General features: G+C 35.0%; 1 protein-coding gene across 1 annotated transcript in view; it reads right to left on the reverse strand.

Moving 5' to 3' along the window:
* Positions 1-1,084: 1,084 nt before the first annotated feature.
* The window catches only part of SYDE2 (synapse defective Rho GTPase homolog 2), a 41,705-nt gene continuing 22,280 nt past the window's right edge, over positions 1,085-20,509 (reverse strand). The window contains exons 4-7 of the mRNA XM_081144512.1: positions 20,168-20,294; positions 12,978-13,159; positions 9,705-9,936; positions 1,085-4,759 (exon numbers count right to left, since the gene is read on the reverse strand). Coding sequence (XP_081000638.1) covers positions 4,284-4,759; positions 9,705-9,936; positions 12,978-13,159; positions 20,168-20,294 — 1,017 coding nt within the window. The 3' untranslated portion in view covers positions 1,085-4,283. The remainder of the gene's footprint in view (positions 4,760-9,704; positions 9,937-12,977; positions 13,160-20,167; positions 20,295-20,509) is intronic.

The following is a 20,509-nucleotide window of genomic DNA, read 5'->3' on the forward strand; positions in this document are numbered from 1 at the left end:
ATAAATACTTATTATTAAACATGTTACAACTTCATCACTACCCAAGAGCCTAAAAATGGGTAGTTTTAAATTATAAAATCTTAAGACTCAAAGTCATTCTGTGGTCTGGAAACTTAATTCTTTTCGGAAATCATACCACCACCCAAACCTGTTTCTTTGGGTCCCTAATAGAAAGCTGCACAATCTGAAATTTTCCACACAATTATGATGTGGGACTTGGCTTAGATGTATGTGAAGTCCTCTTGCTTTCTTACTCTCCCAGTGATTCTGTGGGCATCATTACCAGGTACAGAAGCATTAGTACTTTTGGTTAACAGGACATTATAAGACATTTTGATAACTACTATATTAATAATAGCAACATCCATCTTAAGGAACTCATTTAAAATTACAGTGGAGTCCTCGCAATCTCATTTGATGGCAACTCCATACTTCAGTTGCTTGGGCCTTACTACTTTCTCTCACAGTCCACTGGAAGATTCTCTTGGCTCCTACTTCCAAAATATATCCAGAATACAACCACTTCTCATCATGTCTCCTGACTGCTTCTTCCCTGGTCTAAATCGCCATCTTTCTTGCCTAGATTACTGCAGAACTGGATGTTAGAAGACTACAGAGAAATGCCTTCAAAGTCCTAAAGAAAAATGACTTTGAACCTAGAACTGCAGGTCCAATCAAAAGGAAGTATGGAGAAGAAATAAAGGCCTTGTCAGACATGCAAGGACTCCAAGCTCATCTCCCATGAACCTTTGTGTGTGTTGAGGGGGCAGGGGGGAGTACTTACAAATATACTTCAGCAAACAACAAAAATCAAAGATTGGGTTACAAAACAGAACAAAATAGAACACAGGCATGCAACGGAAATATATCCCAGGATGACTGCCAAAAATCACTTTGTCCATGTTTGGTAAAGTTGATTTAAAAGCTTAAAATGATCTCAGGGTTAGAGTGAACAAGCAATTTTTCTTCTGTCAAAGTAAAATTTAAACAGGCAAGAATATGCTTCAGGAACCCCAGGATGAGAGGCAAAAGTACTCTGAACAAATTGGTAAGTCAATAGTATGATAAAAGAAGTGTTATAGTGAAGAAAACATTTTTATTCTGTTCAAAAAAAAGAAAAACAATTACTCCAGGAAAAATAAAAATCTACAAAAGTCATGTCCCAATTATAAAGCAAATAACAGATAGTATGATTTAGAGAAGTTGATGGCTACAAGATAAAATAATCCATTTGACCTTTAGCATAGAATATTCTTCTTAAATCAGCATACACTTTAGGATATAAGATTGGATATGTGGGAAACCAAATCACCTGGTTCACCTGTGAATACTTTTGCATAATCTAGCACATAGCTGCTAGTTTATTGCTTTTCAGTTTTTAGAATCAATATATAAAGGAAAAACCAAAGCCAATTATAGTTCTCCAAAATAATACACATCTATTAATATTGATTATACAAACTAATAGTATAACTTAGAGAAATTAGGAGGTGAAAGGCTATTAGTTGGAAAAAAAGTACATGGTTGGTCATTTCCACAACAGTAGGGAGACAAGAGATATGTTTAAAACAAATGAATCAAGAAATAAACATTACTAAAGTTAGAAAACAAAAAACACTAAAAACATAAAATGGGGAGAAGAGAAGTGAGATAAACTGCTTGCCATTCACAATGGATAGTCAACAGATACTGCTTAAATGACACGTCAAGGAGCAGCAGCAATAACCCTCAAGCGATGGAGGTAGTACCTGAAGAATAAAAAAGTGTACACCTGACATTTATATAATGAAATTAACCAACGTTGCCTCAATGGATTGAACTTTTTTTTTAAGTGGTTGTTGCCCTGGCCGGTGTGGCTCAGTTGGTTGGCGCACCATCCCGTACACTGCAAGGCTGTGGGTTCGATGCCCAGTCTGGGCACATACCTAGGTTGTGGGTTGGGTCCCCAGGTGGGGTGCATACGGGAGGCAAACGATCAATGTTTCTCTCTCACATAGATGTTTCTCTCCCTCTCCCCCTCTCTCTAAAATCAATAAACATATCCTCGGGTGAGGATTTTTAAGCCGTTGTTACGTCTGAGAAGTGGGGTTGGTTTAGATGACAGGAAGGAGCACTTTTACTTTTTATTTTCTGTCCACTTGAATTATTGAAAATTTTTATTCAGGTACATGCATTAAACTCAATTGCTTTTAATCTCAAAAAACATTAGGGCTGGCAACCTTTGAAAGAAATGGCAGTTGACAGTCTAATGCTGTAGGAAGATCCCAGGAGATTACAAAAATCAGGTATAAAAACTCAAAAAAGATTTGGACTAAAAGGCCATTTACAATAAAGACATAAACTTATTGAGGACTACTGAACACAACAAGAGTTGATTAAAGAGGTTTATAGTTATGACTCGGTGATTTAGACAACAAAAATGTTTAGTGTTTTCTATTTAAAATGGCAGAGATTTAACTTTAAAACTATTCCCATCCAAAATAATATAACAAAATAAACGTGGCCCTTAAACTATATCAGATTCTGAACAAATCAATTTTGGACAAAAAAGTTATTACATTTATTTATGAATAACATATGATGGTCCAATACTTTAACACATTTGTTTAAAAAGAATGGCATTAAAATAAGTGATCCTTAAAATTATGATTGTAACAGTATGACACCAAGGTTATAATATTTTAATAAAAGTTTTACATTTCTGGAACAACTTAATACATATAGTACAATATACATGATATAGCAAACAAAATGAAGAAGACTGAGACAGTCTTCCTACAAATTATTTAAAGTACATTTCTTTTGATTATTTATTCAGTAATATATACCTGTCACATATTCTTTTGTTATTCTTCTGGATTGTTATACAAAGGTTAAAAACTGAAAAAGTTCAAATAAAATATTTATTTATCTGGGTATTTTTAAAAAACAATTGAGTATTCAAAATAATAAGGTGTTCTGTTTACCAACGTACATTGCATAGAAATAGTTAAATAATTTTATATTTAGAAAAACATCAAGAAATCAAGTTTCTTAATGGCTGCTACATCTTTAAGTTGGTAGTTCAAATTTTATTTATAATTTTAAAATTATACATTCTGTTGGTATAAAAGTTTTAAAAAATATATTCCAATTTAATAAAACAAAAGGCTTTTAAATGTACATTTTCAAACACTGCTGTGATTGCTATAATGACTACCCTGTAGATACACTCAGCCAAAATAAGTTAATTTTTAAAAATCAGTAACATGTAGTACACTGGCAAGATTTCTTTAGAAACAAATGAGGGTAATTATAAAGTCAATGTTATAAATGTACTACTACAAATAAATATGTTTTATGCATAATTACTTTTTTTTTAAAGCAAAACTTAAAAATGCATAGAATAGGTGAAGATTTTTATAACCTAAGTCACCAGTGTAGACATCTGAGCACTTAATCCTTTAAGTTAGAGGATTTCAATTTTAAAGATGACTTCTCACTGGGGATATTGTGACTTTTCTGTAAATCAGAAAAAGTTTATTATTTCTATTCAGATACTCTAGTGTTTTGGTTCATGTGTGTCTATGCAACTCCTCCTTTGACTTAAATGTTCTTTCCCTGAAAACGACATTTTCAAGCTAATGATTTTGGCCTCAAGACATATATATTTTAAAGATACATGTGATTCTGCAACCAATCCCTCCCCCCATTCTAATACCTATACATATATGCACTTATAAATATATACATATTTTTCAGAATTATAAAAATATTTATTTTATAAGCTTAAATAATTACTAACTGTTAATACAGAATACATTAATATTTGTATAATTTTACTTTCATTTATAAAAAGGTTTTCTTATATAGCAGCATTTGCATTGCAAATGAAATGTGATCAGATGACGTTACAGTGGATATGAACTCACACTGCAAATCCGACTGAGCAGTTGCAATGTTCCTCTAAAAGGAACATCTGTTTCAGCTACAGAAGAGCAGTTTCTATAAAGTACAAAAATCTTGAGGGGCTAATAACTTATCTAAACCTTGTAAGTGCATTTAAAGTTATCTCCACAGAATCGGCAAGATTTATTAAAATATACCCAAGAAGTCCAAGTTGTCTTTACCCCAAGTAAAATTTTCTAATGAGATAAGTAAAAATTATATTAGTGAATAGTGTTTTAAATTTAATCACATTAACTTATTAGAAATTAACTGAAGGTTTCAAGAATAAAAAAAAATAAGAATATCACTGTGAGAAAGATTTGAAACTTTAAACATTATGAAAAAACAAATAACTCTCAAACACTCATACTAAGCTTGTTTTTGTTGAGTTCACGCTCCAGATTTCCAATCAATGTATCAATACTTTCCTGTAGATCTCTGAGATTGACTTTTCGATCCACTCTAGACTCAATTGTCTGCATTGTCAAATATGTCTGAAATGTGCACTCTTTGGACAAGGGAATTGGCTGTTTAATCATTATATCGGGTCCATACATCTTGCTGCAATTTTCTCCATCTTCTGAAGGGACGTCATCATAATCCACATCATTTAAGTTTTCTTTTGTATTTAAAAAGTAGTTTTCTCCACAGCTGCTCCAGTCCCCTGCATAACGGTTGCTCAGTGGGCTGTCTAGCCTGGTTTGCCGTGGCCTAAGTACTCTTGATGAATCGGTACCACTCAAATTTAACATGTGAGGTCGCTCCTTCTTCTTTCTCAAATAATTCAGAGAAGACTTCTGTTCTGTTGATTCTTTGACAGTTAAACGCTGCACTAGAAACAAACAGTAAACTTGCTTTGGTGATAGTAATCCATCTGGCCTTTTAAAAAACAGCTAAAGATAAGCCACTTAATAACTACAAACATGCATTAAAACAAAAACATGCACACTGTCAAAGAAAGCATTGCATAATTATCTTTTCTATCACCAGACATAATCAAGATTAGGGACAGAAGCTAGCAGAATGTACAGTGGTGCTAATTCATGCCATATCAGAACATCCCCATACAAATCAGATTTCCAATGTTGATTAACTTCTGTTAATTATTATCTAGCCATAATTCAAACAGGAGCTAAGCTGGTAGCTTCTTCTAAATTAAAAGCTACAGCAAAAAAGCAGGCAAGGCATGTTGCTGTGCAAACAAAACAACACAAGAAGTTCCTTCATCTGCAAACATCTAAATGAGGCAAAGGCATCTAACGTGCTTAGTTTAAAAGTTCTGACCTTTATGGGGTTTTTGCAATTCTATTAGTAGCAGTGTCATAATTTACTTTACAAGCAGCCCCAATTTCACTTTGATAAAATGCACCAATACTTGACTTGACTACTTGTTACCTGAGTTTGATTATACAGCATTAGCTACTAACAGTCTTCATTTATTGCCTGAAAACAGTACAGATATTTTATTTTCCCATTCTGGTTAGGTATCTAACAATCTCAAATAACATTCCTCATATTAAGACTAATTTCTTGTAAGGGTTTGCATTGAGCTAGCTGTACAGATCACCACACAGATACATATTATTTCATAACAAACCATCATTTACTTCATCATTTACTCTTTTGCATACATTGAACAAAATATTTGTCCAGGGCTCTTCTGTATATAAAACAAACTTAATTTAAATGCTGAGGCATAGATATTAAAACCTGTCCTTAATACCTCTCTTTCTGCTTGTTTATTCTTGGTTAATAAGTACCTCTCCATTTATACTTCCCTTCTCTAAGGTAAAGGAAACATATCATCAATGACAATGCAGCAACTTTACACTCTCCAACACACACTGAGTGTTTGCTTCCTACTGTACATAATAAGGTAATTGAAAAACAATAGAAACATGCATATGGTTCTAGTTTTCCAGACTTAGTGATATTATAGCATTTTTCAGAGATCATAATTTTTTTTACTTAGATTTTATTAAAATACTTGGTAACTGTGTATAGATATGTTTTTAACATTTCTGTTTATCTGCATTTTATGATGGCTATTATATATCATGCCTAGCTAAAAAAGCACTTGATCTAAAATTTCCTAGAAACTAAAGGTTGGGTATTTAAATTGACCTTTAATAACAGTACTAATAAAGAATGTCCCAGGCGATTAACTGATGTAATGGCAGAATGGATATCTAAATTTTTCCACTGTTTAATTATTCATATTCCTTTTTCTCCTCTGGCTTCTTATCTCCACTAAGTCTCCTTGCTCTTCTCTCTTCGTTTTCTGTGATATTTCTGTTCTTACTGCTTAAGTGCCATGCCTATTGTTTTTGCCAACCCATTACAGTGTTCTGCTAACCTTGAGGTCATCTGGGTTGTGATCCAACAAAGTAAAACATCTCTGACTCTGTTTCTGAGCTTGTGTTACTGCGCCTGCATTCTCTGACTTTCACCTGCAAAATCCAGATTTTATTTTACTAACCAAGTCCTTATTCAAACAGCATTTTTGTATATTTTATAAACATTTAAGAAACTGATTTATAATGATAAGTTTATCTTTTAGACTAAAAATTCAATTTCTGAAAAATCAACCTCACTAGCTTCTTAAACTACTGATGGTGGAATGGTTTCCTATTAATTATGCAGAGAAAATGGCTAATTTTAACCACCCCCCAAAAAGTCCTAGTTTTCCCAGCACTGCTTACTACCCACCTTCAACAGAATAAAATGAAAAATACAGTCTATATGGTGCTGGAAAAGTTTCAAAATGTAATGATAAGTACCAAGAAACTTAATTTTCTTATCTCATTTTGTACCAATAGGTTTATATCTTTAATCATCGCTTTGTTATTTAGCATTTTATCTACAGTATAGGTACCTAATTTAACAGAATACACTGTCTAGTTAGTGCCAAGCATTCTGTTAGGACTTGGGAATATAAGTCCCTGGCCTCATGAAGTTTTGTCTAGTGGGAAAAATTAAACAAAAGAATTAGGAAAAAATCAACAGCTTTTCCAAAAAAAAAACCTGCCCCAAATCTACTCACCATAGATAATGTGATTTAGAAACAGCTTGTCTGGAGTTACACTGTCTCTAAAATGATTTCCCCATCTGTAAAGTGAAAGGGTGGCCTAACAGTAATTTTCAATATTCTTCTTAAAACAGCAAACCTATTTTTTAAAAGCAACAATTTTACCAAAACCTACTACATTAAAAAAGATGAAAAGAAGACTGTTTTGGTCAAAAGGGAAGTGTGTTTCCATTTTGTTCCCCTACATGTTATCAATCTGGCCCAGAAGCTGCTTCCAAAGAACCTTAGAGCTTTGGCAGAAAAAAAATCTGAAAAACCACTGGCAGGCTAATTTTCCCTTCCAAAGCCAACAGGCTAGGGTTCTAACTGATCACTTTGAAGACAACATTTTCAAACAAAAAGCTCAAAGCAAATTATAATCTTGCCCAAAAAGAAAAAACAAAAAATAACACCAAACAAAAAGCTAAGAAAGCAAAAAGGAAGGGTAGAACCAACTCTTTTTACCTTTAGAGTAGGGGAAATTCCAAAAAGAAGAATAAGTGAGATATGCACAGCAAGGAGAACCAAAACCTTCTACTGAGTTTATGGGATGGTCCTTCACCAAGTTAATACGCTATATCACTATCAGTTTTCTCAGGCTCAGTAACTGCCTTACATCTCTTGACTTCTGACTTTTCTTGAATCCAAAAGGAAATGACTTAGAGGCCAAAACTACCTGCTGTTTCCTCTTATCTTTCTTTTTTTTAAAAATTATTATTATTTTTTAATCTTTACCCAAGGATATTTTTTCCCATTGCTTTTCAGAGAGAGCAGAAAGGAGAGAAAGAAAGAGAGAAACCTTGATGTGAGAGAGACACATCAATTGGTTGCCTCCTGCAGGCCCCTGGGGCCACGGACAGAGCCTGTAACGGAGGTACGTGCCCTTGGGCGGAATCGAACCCTGGACCCTTCAGTCTGTAGGTTGACTCTCTAACCACTGAACAAAACTGCCTAGGGCTCCTCTCATCTTTCTGCCCTGTTCTGTCCTTTGTCTGAGGTAGTATAACTAAAGAAAAATAAAAGATTATAGAAAAGGAAGCAGTTATTGTTAAATCCAACAACACTAATCTTAGGAATAGGTATTAATACACTAGGAGTCTGATGTTTAAGGCTATCATTGAAAATAGTGAATCTGAACTCTAAACCTGCTTTTTTTATAATAAAGAATATAACTCAATTTTTGCTTCTATACTCAAAACTAAGGTGGCTATTACAAAACAATGAAATGAAATTAACCTCCTATACAAAATTAATTATAAAGGACTCAGGTACTGATAGTAAACTTAACAGTATCTCCAGGCAAGCAAGTTTTCATTAGTAAGTAGACTAAGACAGCACCTCTCCCAATCCCTGATGTTTATTAGAATTAAAACCCTTTTAGGAAAAGCTAGGAAACTCACATTTAAAACTTTAACCCGAGTGATTCCTTATATTGGACACCAAATGCAGCAATCAGACCAATTATACAGAGAATCTTGACTCAGAATTTTAAAATAATTAGTAATACATACTAATTCAGTTAAAATATCCATTAGAAATGATTTTTGAGCCTGTGTTTAAAAGCAAGCAAAAATTTTAACTTTCCAAATTTAAAAGTTGAAAATTTTTATTAGCTTAAATTTTAATTCATTTTAAAAAATCAGATTTATTTTAAAGACTGAATCAGCATTCCTTTGTACTTTAATCTCTCCTCATATACGTCTATAAGAGGATAACAAAGCACAGTTACTGAGGGCTGACTTTATGCTACAATCTTTGTTCATTGCCTAAGATGCTTTATCTCAATCTTCACAACAACCCTAAAGTAGACACTGTTTACAGAGAAGCAAACTGAGGTCTTGGGAAACTAAAGTATTTGCCTGAGCCCACACTGTGGGGGAATGCCAAGATCCAAATCTGAATCCAAGCCTGACTCCTGGGCCAAAGCACTTCTACTAACTACCGTGTGTTCCCCTAGGCATCTAAGCACTGTGCAGCGTTGGGGACGGGAGCAGGGATTACTTCAGGATAAGAAAATTTGGGGAATTAAATACAGGATCTTTTATGAAACATCTAATTAAGTATACATTCCTTTTAGCTCTGAAACTACCTAAGAGATATATGAGGAAAATAATGGTCAGCCTTTTGTTATTGACTGTTAAAGGGATGAATAAGAAAGCAGAAAAAGATCAGAGATGGCTGTCAATTCAGGCCTGCATAATTTGAATGACCATAAGTACAGTGACGATGTCAGGAAGAAGAACTGATTTAAGGGGAAAAATAAGCTCTCCTTCATACAAGTTGAATTGAAAATGAGAAAAGAAACGAACATTTATTGAGTACCGATTATGTGTCAAAAACTGTGCTGAGCACTTACATGCAGAATTTTTTTACTTCTCCCTCCTATAAATTCTACGAACATTCTAAATCCATATGACAAACGGCGATACTGAGGCTCTAAGATGTTAAGGAACATGCCCAAGGTCAGACAGCTCAGTTACACAGTCAGATTCTAATCCAGATCTGACCAAATCCAAAATGTCTACAATATTATCAGCAAAAGCAGAAATTTTAAATGGAGAAATCTAAAGGGCAGGTATCAATTCCTAACTATTGCAAAAAGCAAAATCCAGAAAAGATTCTCTTCAATCTCATATGGGCATATTTAATGGTTAGCTAATTCAAACACTCTGTCATGGAAAGAGAAAAATATTTCCATAGAATCATTTACCTGGCCAGAGTTGAAGTAAGTAATGAAGAACTTCAATGTGTTTTTTAAAATCCAAAGCACTGGCCAGTTCTTCTGAATCAGTGAAGACTCTGTTGTTATGGTTGGATGTCTCTTGCCTCTGACTTAGTAATACTGGTCCAAAGCACACAGCCAAGTTCTGGCAGGTCATCTTATTCACGTCATGGTAAGAAGCCACCAATTTCAAATGATCCAACAGCACCTTCAGGGTTGCCTAAATTAAATTAAATTGTCACTTAATATACAGGGGAAAAGTCAAGGGCACAATGTATAGCAGAAAACATAGACAGGCATCTTGTTACTTTCATTTTTTTTATTATTGTTTTTTGGGTTTTTTTTATATTACAAATGTCCCCTTTTTCTCCCCACTGATCCCCTCCACCCCACATCCAGCTCAACCCCAGGCTTTCCCCATACCAATGTACTTGTTACTTTTAAAAGGTTATTTCATGAACAAGCAAGACAAACACAAAGTTACAGACACAGACCACAGAAAGGTGGATACCAGAGGGAAAAGAGGGTAGAGGAAGGTAGTAGAGAGTAAAGGGGGTCAAATATATGGTGACAGAAAGAGACTTGACTGGGCGATGAACACACAATACAATATATAGATGATGTATTACAGAATGGTACACTTGAAAGCTTTACAATTTTATTAACCAATGTCACCCCAATAAATTTAATTTAAAAATTTTAAAATAGAAACTCCCCCCGAAATAAAAATAAATAAAAGGTTATTTCAAAGATTTGCTTATAAGTTGGATCTTTAGAACTTGAGACATACTTTATTATAGAAATGTTACATAGAACCCTTAGTTTCCAACAACATAACTTGATCCACTAAGTGGTTAAAATATATGGTCTTTATAAAATGTTCATGAATGCATTCCAGATTTCAGCTGGAATCCCTAGGTAAACATACCATCAACATTTTCCTCTCTTCCCTCCTCCAAAATGACAGCAAAAAGGCTGTGATAAAAAGGGGATTAGGGTAAAGAGAGTTCATTTTTAAGTACAGATGAATCCTGTAGTCGAAAAGTAGGGTACTACAATCCTCAAATCTAGGAGGCTAAACATTTCAGAACATGGCCAGGTTCTACTGTGCTCTAGGTTAGGAAAAAGACCAACATGCGGTTTAACTCATCAATATTTTAAGAAAACAAACCATGGAAAAGAGAATAGTAGTTCAGTTAGAATTTAAAGCAAATTTATTGAAAAAACTTTTTTTTAGTTCTTGAAGAAACTAGTCTAATAAGGGGAATTTGCTCAAGAAGTGAGATGATTATTTAAGTTTAAGCAATTATGAAAAGGAATGATGTTGTTTCTTTGAAGTAGTGGCATATAACCAATCATTTAACAAACAAAATGAGTGTGTGATTTCTTCTTCATAACTGTACTGAAGAAATGAATTCCAACTAAAACTTTAATTTAAAAAAATTATAAAAAAAACTAAAATGATATATTATTTCTGGAGCTAAAACTGACACTTGGATTTGGTGATGAGAAGGTCATTAGTAACCTTAGCAAGAGCAACTCAGAGAGATGGGGGAGAAAGCCAGATTACAATGTGTTGAGTAATAAATGAGTGGTAAAGAAGTGATGACAGCTGGAATAAACATTCTTTCAGTGTCTAGCTGTGAAGGGAAAGGATTAAGAGAAAATGAAAGCTAGAGAAGACTACAAATTGTTATTTTGAAATCAAAATCTGTCACATACACACATACATACACAACAGCACAAATGGTTAAAAATATTACGTCCAATCTCAATGGAAACCCAAAAAATGCAACTTAAAATAAGAAATCTATTTTGTCTATTAAATAAAATGAGCCAAAAAAATGTAATTGTTTTGTCCCTTTTGAAAAGTAACATAAAAACATGTATTAAGAGCCTTAAAATGTTCACAATATTTAAATCAGCAATTCCACTCTGAGATTCTCATATAAATAATTCTAGCTGAAAAGAAATCTGTGAACACATATATACAAGTAGGTTCAAAACCAAATTATAGGGAGGGTGTCCCCCAAAAATGTATGCACACACTTTGAATAATTATAAAGGTAGTGTTTATTAAAATACATTTAATTTTCAAAATTGATCTATGGGCTTTTAAAGTATGTGTACATTTTGGGGGACACCCTGTATTATACAAAAGAGAACAGTGATATGTCAAATCCACTCAATGGAATATTATACAGCCTTTTTAGAAAGGATGTTAATAACGTGAGTTTAAAGGCCAGAAAGACCTAAATTCATGTGACAGACTACTACACTCACAAAAGCTATCTAGCCTTGGGCAAGTGATTTAAATTCCCTGACATTCATTTCTTCACTTACATTTAAAATCACCCTTATAATTATACCTGGTGTTGGTGAGGGACTATTTCTACCCCTTCACCCTCCGCCCCTTCTGCATCTGCTCACCTCTTTATAGCTGTTCCCCTCCCCACAACAAAAGGAGTGGTAATTGCTAATCTAACTGGACAGAGCACACAGGCTGTTTAAAAGACGGTAGTAAACCAGTAAATGAAGCTATTGGGCTTATTAACATTTCTACCCACTAACTCTTGACCTCACATAAGAAATACAGGCAAAGTCGATCCTCTCTGGAAAAGCCCAACCACATGTTTTTCTCTTATTTTTCTTTTTGTTCTAAGAAATAGCAGCTCAAGTTAGGTTAAGACTGGTTCTGCACACCCATCTATCTCTCCTGCAAGCATACCTGAAAGAAGATACTGATCCCAAGATTTAGACTGTGGGGAGGGGACTAATGGGAAGAGGCAAGGAGGAGGGAAATGGTGGTGAGGGTTGTTTAAATCTTGAGGCCAAGCCATGTACATCAAAACAGTTATTATATTTTAAAATACTAAAAGTAAATACACCAAAATGTTAATTATAGTTGCCTTTAGGTTTTGATCATTGTAATTTTCCATTCTTCTTTTCTATGTATTCCAAATTATTCTATAATAAACATTTTATTTTAATAATAAGATAGCAATACTCTTTAAAAACTTATGAGAGTATTTATGCCTAGGCTAAAATCATACAGGGGAAAGATAAAAAACTTTTCTAAATTTTATTCTGTTTAAGAAGCAGTTTCTAGATTTATGCTGTTTAAGAAGCAGTTAGTAAAGGCAGAGCCAAAACTCATGAGTGCCACAAATGTCAAAATAGCTAAAAAGTTATTTGTAGCTCTGGAGCTAAGTACACAAGTCATTAGCTGGCTTTCAGGAAAAATGTATACCATTTGCTTACCTTCTCAACATCAGGCAGGCAATCCAGCAGGCCAACAGTGTACTTAGAGTCACTTGGATCATTCTCACAACCGTTGGATGACATTTTCAGGGGATTTTTTGCCATTGCATCTAATACAGCCTCATAAAGCTGCTTTGTTATCAGCGGAGAAGGAAGTTCTCTTAAATAATCCTTGAGAACACCTTTAGAAAACAAACCAGAGACAAGTGGCAATTGGTCTTCAAAGTGAAATAAAAAACTGTGGTGATTTTTAAAATTCAAGTATTATTACAGCCAACTTTTAATATTCTGAAAATAATAAAAGCAATAATTTTTAAAAGTATTATAACAAAACAATAGCATTTTGTATTCTTATTGCCTCATTAACTAACGTTTTATTTTGAAAGCATGCTAAAAATGCACCCATAGAATTTCCAATTATCATGCATATTAGGTTTGTTGCTCATAAAATAAGTCATTTTTGATATATATATCCTATTGATTCTACCCCCTCATAAGAAGGTAGGTAAGACACTAAAGACCAGAATGTGATGCCCCACAGTCAATGGCTACAGATGGACACTTGGGTTGTTTCTCATCTTTTGTTATTCTAAAACAGGCCACAATGAATAATCCTGCACATCATTACTTTGTGTGTGTAGGATAAATTCCCAAAACAGGACTGCTAAGTAAAAAACGCATCTGTAAATTTGAGGGAAATGGAGGAGTAAGGCTGTTGCCCAGGTCTAGGGCTTTGGCATCTCGGTGTGAATAGCAGTGCCATGACTTGAAACAGGGAACAAGGAGGACAACCATGTTTCAGGGGCTAGAAAGCATTTTTACTTTGAACATATTAAGCTTAAGGTATCTGTGAAATACTGAAAGCTACTGGATATAAAATCTGAGGCTCAGGAAGGAGATGGCTGGAGACGCAGATCTGAGAATGATCAGCTGAAGATGGTAAGTAAAAGCGTGAGAATGACTGAGACTAGCAGGGAGGCAGACCGAGTGGTATGAGGCCTAGTGATAGGAGGAGGCCCTGAAGACGGCTGTTAATGGGTTGTCGGGAAGAGGATCTTCCAAAGGTGACAACGAAATAACAGCTAAAGAAATATGAGTGGCGCCGGACCAGCGTGGCTCAGCAGTTGAGCACCGACCTAGGATCCAGGAGATCGCAGTTCGATTCCCAGTCAGGGCACATGCCCGGGTTGCGGGCTTGATCCCCAGTAGGGGGAGTGAGGGGGGCAGCTGATCAATGACTCTCTCATCATTGATATTTCTCTCTTTCTCCCTCTCCCTTCCTCTCTCTGAAATCAGTAAAGACATATTTTTTTAAAAAAATTATGAGTGGGAAGAAGAGGAGAGGAGGGTGGAGGGAGACTGGCAAATAAGCTGCCAAGGAAGCCAAGGAGAGAAAGTTTCAAGAAAGAGTCTACAGCACCGACTGATACCCAACAATAGTTAGGTTAGATAAGAACTTTTAAATACTAAGGAGAACAGTGTTTCTCAAACTTGGCTGCACAATGAAACCACCTGAGGAACTTTAAAACAATAGATCCCAGAGCCCAGAGTCAGTCCTACTAAATCAGAATCTCCAGGGGTCAGGGTCATGTACCTGCATTTTTGACAAATTTCTGTTGTGGTTCTAAGGCAGCAGGGTTTTGAAAATAGGGATATGAAGCAATGAGATAATTTAAGATAGACCAAAAAATGCACACCAGAGACGGAAATCAGCAACCTTGGTAAGCGTAGTTTCAGGAGAATGAAGGACACAGAAATCAACCTGCAGTTGGTTAGGAAGCAAATGGACATTAAAGAAAGAGAGAGAGAAAAGACAGGCAACCTATTCCAGAAATCTGGCTTTGAGAGAAAGCAATAACCACAGAGGAGGAGAGAAAGTGGGGGTGAAGTAGGATCAAAGTAGGAATATTTTAAAGATGGGAGGGACTTTAACACTTAAACATTAATGTAAAGAAGATATTAAAATGGTTTTTAAGGTCCAGGAGAGAGAAATATAATCATTTGAGCAAAGCCCCCAAAAAGAAAGGAAGAAGAGGCTCCAGAGAATACATGAAAGAATTAAAATTAGTGCCAAATGTGAGGAAGATCATTTCTACACTGTTATAGGAAAGATAGTGGAAAAGTGAAAAGGGATGTATGCTGAAGAAGGCAGGCTGGCAGGTTAAGTCACAAGAAGTAGAGGAAGTTCCTATCTGATGGCTTCTGTTTTCTCTATGAAGTCAGGAGGCAAGGTCGTCACTAAGAGTGGCATGGGTGACGTGAGATTAGAAGAGAGCGAGAAGACATTAAACAGGCACTCTGGAGAATTGGCGGGGGGAGACTAAGAGAAAACATAATTAGTAGCTATCTTATTTTCACTTTAGCTTCTTGTGTCTATTGTGTTCACTTCCATCCTCCAACTCTCCCACCCCCACCACTCGGTGAGAACAGGAATTGTTGGTCTTTTGACCCCCGTATTCCCAGCACACAGAGAACACTCTGGAGCATGATCAACTCTCAATTAACCAAATCAATGGCCTCAGCTTCTTTCTTAAGAAACTAGAAAGAGAGAAGCATCTTATACTCAAAGTGAGCAGAATAAAGAAAAATATAAAGATCAGAGTAGAAATTAATGAAATAGGTAACAGAAAACAATAAAGAAAAATCAACAAAACCAAAAGTAGGTTCTTTGAAAAGGTCAACAAAAACAACAAACGTTCAACTGGTCTGACCAAGAAAAAAAGAGAGAAGACTCAACTAAAGTCAGGAATGAAAGAGGGGGCATGATTACCAACCTCACAGAAATAAAAAGAATTTTAAGTTAATACTATGAACAGCTGTAAGCCAATAAGTTAGAAAACTCCCATGAAAGTAGAGCTCATAGAGATATATAAACTAGAAAGTTACTAAAGAATTAGAAAACCTATTGAATAGACTTAATAACAAGAGATTGAATTAGTAATTTTAAAACTTCCCACAAATAAAGCAAACTCAAATATTTTTTTTGATGAATACTACCAAATACTGAAAGAAGAATTAATACCAATTCGGCACAAACTCTTCCCAAAGAAGAGAAAACACTTTGCAACTCATTCTACAAAGCCAGTATTACCCTGATACCAAAACCACACAAGTATATCACAAGAAAACTACAGACCAATATTTAGGAGTATAGACACAAAGCTCCTCAAGAAAACACATTAAATCCACCAACATATTAAGAAAAAAGAAATAAAAGGATACATTGTGACCAAGTGGGATTTATCTCAGGAATACAAGGTTGGCTTAACATCTGAAAACCAATTAATATAATATACCATTTCAACAAAATAAAGGTAAAAACACACAGGATCATTTCAATAGACTGAGAAAGGTCACTGAACAAAATCCAAGGCCTTTCATGATGAAAAACGCTCAACAAATTTGGAACAGAAGGGAGCTTCCTCAGCTTGATAAAGGGGACCTATGAAAAGCCCAGTTAGTAGCATAACTAATGGTTAAAGACTGTTTTTCTCCTAAAATCCAGAACAAGATAAGGATATTCACTCTTGCCACTGCTGTTCAACATTATATTGGAGGTTCTAGCAAGGCAATTAGGCAAGAAAAAGAAATGAAAAGACCCCATTTTGAAAAGAGAGAAGTAAAACTATCAATGACAATCTCCTATACAGAAAATACTAATGAATCCACTAAAAAAGTAATAGAACTAATAAACAAGTTTATCAAAGTACAAGATCAATATGCAAAAATCAACTGTATTTCTATACACTAGAAATGAACAGTCCAAAAATAGATAATTCCATTCACAATAGCTTCAAAAAGAAATACTTATAAAATAAATTTAACAAAAGAAGAACAAAACTTGCACTCTGAAAACTAAAAATCGTTTATGAAAAAATTTAAAGATCTAAATAGATGGAAAGCTACCCCATGTTCATACATCAGAAGACTTAATACTGTTCATGGCAATACTCCCCAAATTGATTACAGATTCAATGAAAAAGCTATCAAAATTCCAAGTAGCTTTTCACAGAAATTTATAAGCTGATTCTAAATTCATATGGAAATGCAAGAGACCCAAAAACTTTTTTAAAAGGAGAACATCAGAGGACTAACAGTTCAAAATTTCAAAATTTACTACAAAGCTTCAGTAATCAAAGCAGTGTGGGTAATGACATAAAGACAGACTTATAAATCGATGAAATAGAATTTAGAGTCCAGAAATAAACACTCATGTTTATGGTCAATTGATTCTTGACAAGGTACAGAAACAATTCTGTGGGGAAAGAATGGCCTTTTAACAAATGGATTCTGAATTGGTCATTTGTATGTTAAAATCACTTAGGATGATGACAAGACTTTGGTTGGAAACATAACAATAGGCGAGATTATCAAAGTCTTTACTGAGTAAATGGGAATGCCCAAAAGTTCTGTAGATGATGTTAAATAAGAAAGGTTAAGGTGACACAGAAATGTGCCATGAGCCCCAAGAGAGCCTTATTCCTCAAGAGAACATAAATTTCTATTCCACGGTGAAAGGTATAATCTGGAAATAGCACTGGGGAACCAAGAGAAAGTACTGACCAAACTTCTTCTTTGACATGATGAAGATATGTGACATGTGTAAAGTGCTTGGCATTCCATAGCAATCAATACATGTTAGATATACAGCAATGATAATGATAAAGCATTCTGTAAACAGTAGGCATGCAATAATTGTTTATGCCCATTCCTTAACTTACACGAGATCTTTACTACCATCATTAGTGTTGCAGTCTAAACCCCACCTACAATGAACAGCAACATTCTGTGTTAAAGAACAACTGAGTTATAATTAGTGGAAATAAAAGTTTCTGTAGCTGCCAAATAAAGGAACTATGAACCCTCTAGGGCATAATTTTTAAAACAAAAATATTCCATATATGTTCCTTGACAAAGCAAGACTTGTTAGTTCTAACAGAGCTCAGTATGCTCTTGGTAGTTTGAGACTTGCCCTATAATGCAATTATATTAAATTAAAACCTAAATGAGCTTCAGAATAGATATCTTTATAGCTTAGTGAAACATACATTTGAAATATCATTATCCTTTACACAATTAATATATTAAACAATTAATATAAATAGAATTTTAAATTAATCTAAGTTCAAGATTACTTACTTCGAAGGGCAAATATAGGAGAATTATTAACAAATATTAAGCACTTAAAAGTATGCTCAATGCACATTATGTTCAATGAAGTAAACTTACAGTTTCTTTTCTATAAGCACACAAAGGGTTCATAGGAAAAATAATTAAAAGATTTTATAAAATGATACAAAGAAGAGGTATTTATGAATGCTGTGACGCATACAATGTAACTACCCATCAACCTAGAAATTACCTAGATGGCCTTATCCCAAAAACTAAGTGACAAGACAGGGGCATCTTAAGTCATAGTGACTTCTTATCTTTCAAACACTTTAGGGACATAAAAATCTTAAGATAATAAGATTAAAACCTTAAGACAATTTTTAATGCTACAGGAGCTATTTAAGGGGATTTGGAGGAAACTCATGATGAAGTTTACTTAATGCAACACAGTAAAGCTTTTATTATGTACTTGAAAATTCAGGCAATTATAGATAAATAAATAAATGGTTCTGACTAAATCTCTCAAGCTGCTCTGTAAGAGACACTGTGAAACCACATGCCTCTCACCTTCACTCAGGCACAAAGACTAACACAGGAAAATTCTACTCATCCTATGGTGGGATATTTCTATCATCACACACACACAACAACAACATTCTAATCGCTAAAACTACTTCTACCTCTCGGGGCTGGTTTGTAGTAGGCTCTTTTTTATTCATTGTCAAGCACAAAATTCACCCCATTTTTCTGTCTGCCAAGAACTCCATCCCTAGATCTTCCAATGGTTAACTCTCAGAGAGACTTTCTTCTCTGAGACCTTAGTACAGGAGTCACCAGGCTGACTACTGCCTCCGATTAGCACCATGCCCATTGCACCACTGATCACAGGTAAGTTCTATATCTTACTATCTATTGGCTTGACTACTGATTTTCTTCCCCCATTGAGAAACTGTTCATCTTGTTTATTTGTCCCTGCAGAATGCCTGGCATGTAGTAAATGTTCAATAAATATTTAGTAAGTAAACAAATTAATTAATTTCCAGATAGGGAAGGGTAAGCGATTAAGTGGATTCTGGACATTCCTATGCACAGACTTCCCTTCTCCTTTGGGATTCTCACTTTAATTTCTACTACCACTATCATGCTAGCACCCCAGGAATATACAGTGTGAGGTTTAAAACTCCAGTTCTGATCTGGAGAAGAAAATCAAAAATACTCTTTCCGATTTTACCCTTTAGCACCGTAACACAAAGAAACAAATTTTTAGGTTTTTTTCCCCCTAAACACACAGGAAATAACAACAACAAAAAAGATTCATTAAAGAATTACACATATTCGCCATAAAGAGTGATCACTTCCCCTTACCTTTCTTTCAGCTCTCCTAGCTACCCGTATGCTTCTAATGTGGAAGCGCTATTATAAAACTGACTACCTGGAAACTCTCATCCAACTAACTGGGAAGGAAGAAAGGAAAGAAGGGAGGGAGGGGGGAGAAAGGAAGAAGAGGGAGGAGAGGAGAAGGAAAGGGGGGGAGCAAGGGGAGGGGAGGAAAGGGAAAAAAAGAAAGGAAGTCAGGAAAGGAAGGAAGGGGGAAGTGAAGGAAGGAGGTCAGGAGAAAGGGAAGGGGAAAGGGAAGGAAAAGAGGGAGGGAAAGAGGGAGAGAAAGAGGGAGGGGAGGAAAGGGAAGGGAAATGACCAGGTTCTAACTCTGCTGTTTCCAAATGATCCCCATTGTCAGTTCTGAGTTCCAGGTGAGAGACCATCCCAGCCATCTTTCACCATTGACCAGCCTGGTGTTTTCCTCTTTAGCAAACACTACAAGTTATATAGTTTCCCACCTTGAAGTTTTTGCTAATAGAGTGCCCTCCTCCAACCTTTACCTGGCTAAGTCCAGATCACCTTTTAAAAGTTGTCTGAGGAGCCACCTCTCCCAGGAAGTTGTCCCTAATTTTCCCAGAAAAAGTTAAGATTTCAGAATAAAACTAAATTAAGTTTAGGCTAAAAAACAGTATTTCAATTCTGTTTCCCGCAGAAGTAGTCTTTCCAAAATGTGTACGTAAAATGAAATCTATCATTACCTGTTATTACATTTATATCTGGGTACTGGTTTTCACACAGAACAACAGCTTTGCTATCCCTCTCAAAAGCCTCTCGAAGTTCTTTCTTGACTGCTGCCGAACCACATAATCGGTACAGGCCTACTACCTAGAAATAAAATTATGGCCATATTGTGGTAAATTTGATAAAGAGAAAATATAATAGTACAGTATGTATAAATCACATGAGCTTGGCAATCAAATATGTTCTGATGGCATTTAATTAAAAATACTTCAAACACAGCTTTAGAAATTTCACCATAGACCACATTGATTAGTTGAATAAAAACATTCTATTCTTTCATTTAAATTCAAACAATATAC

The sequence above is a fragment of the Miniopterus schreibersii genome (genome assembly GCF_964146895.1).
Source record: "Miniopterus schreibersii genome assembly, chromosome: 8".
Lineage (NCBI taxonomy): Eukaryota > Metazoa > Chordata > Mammalia > Chiroptera > Miniopteridae > Miniopterus > Miniopterus schreibersii.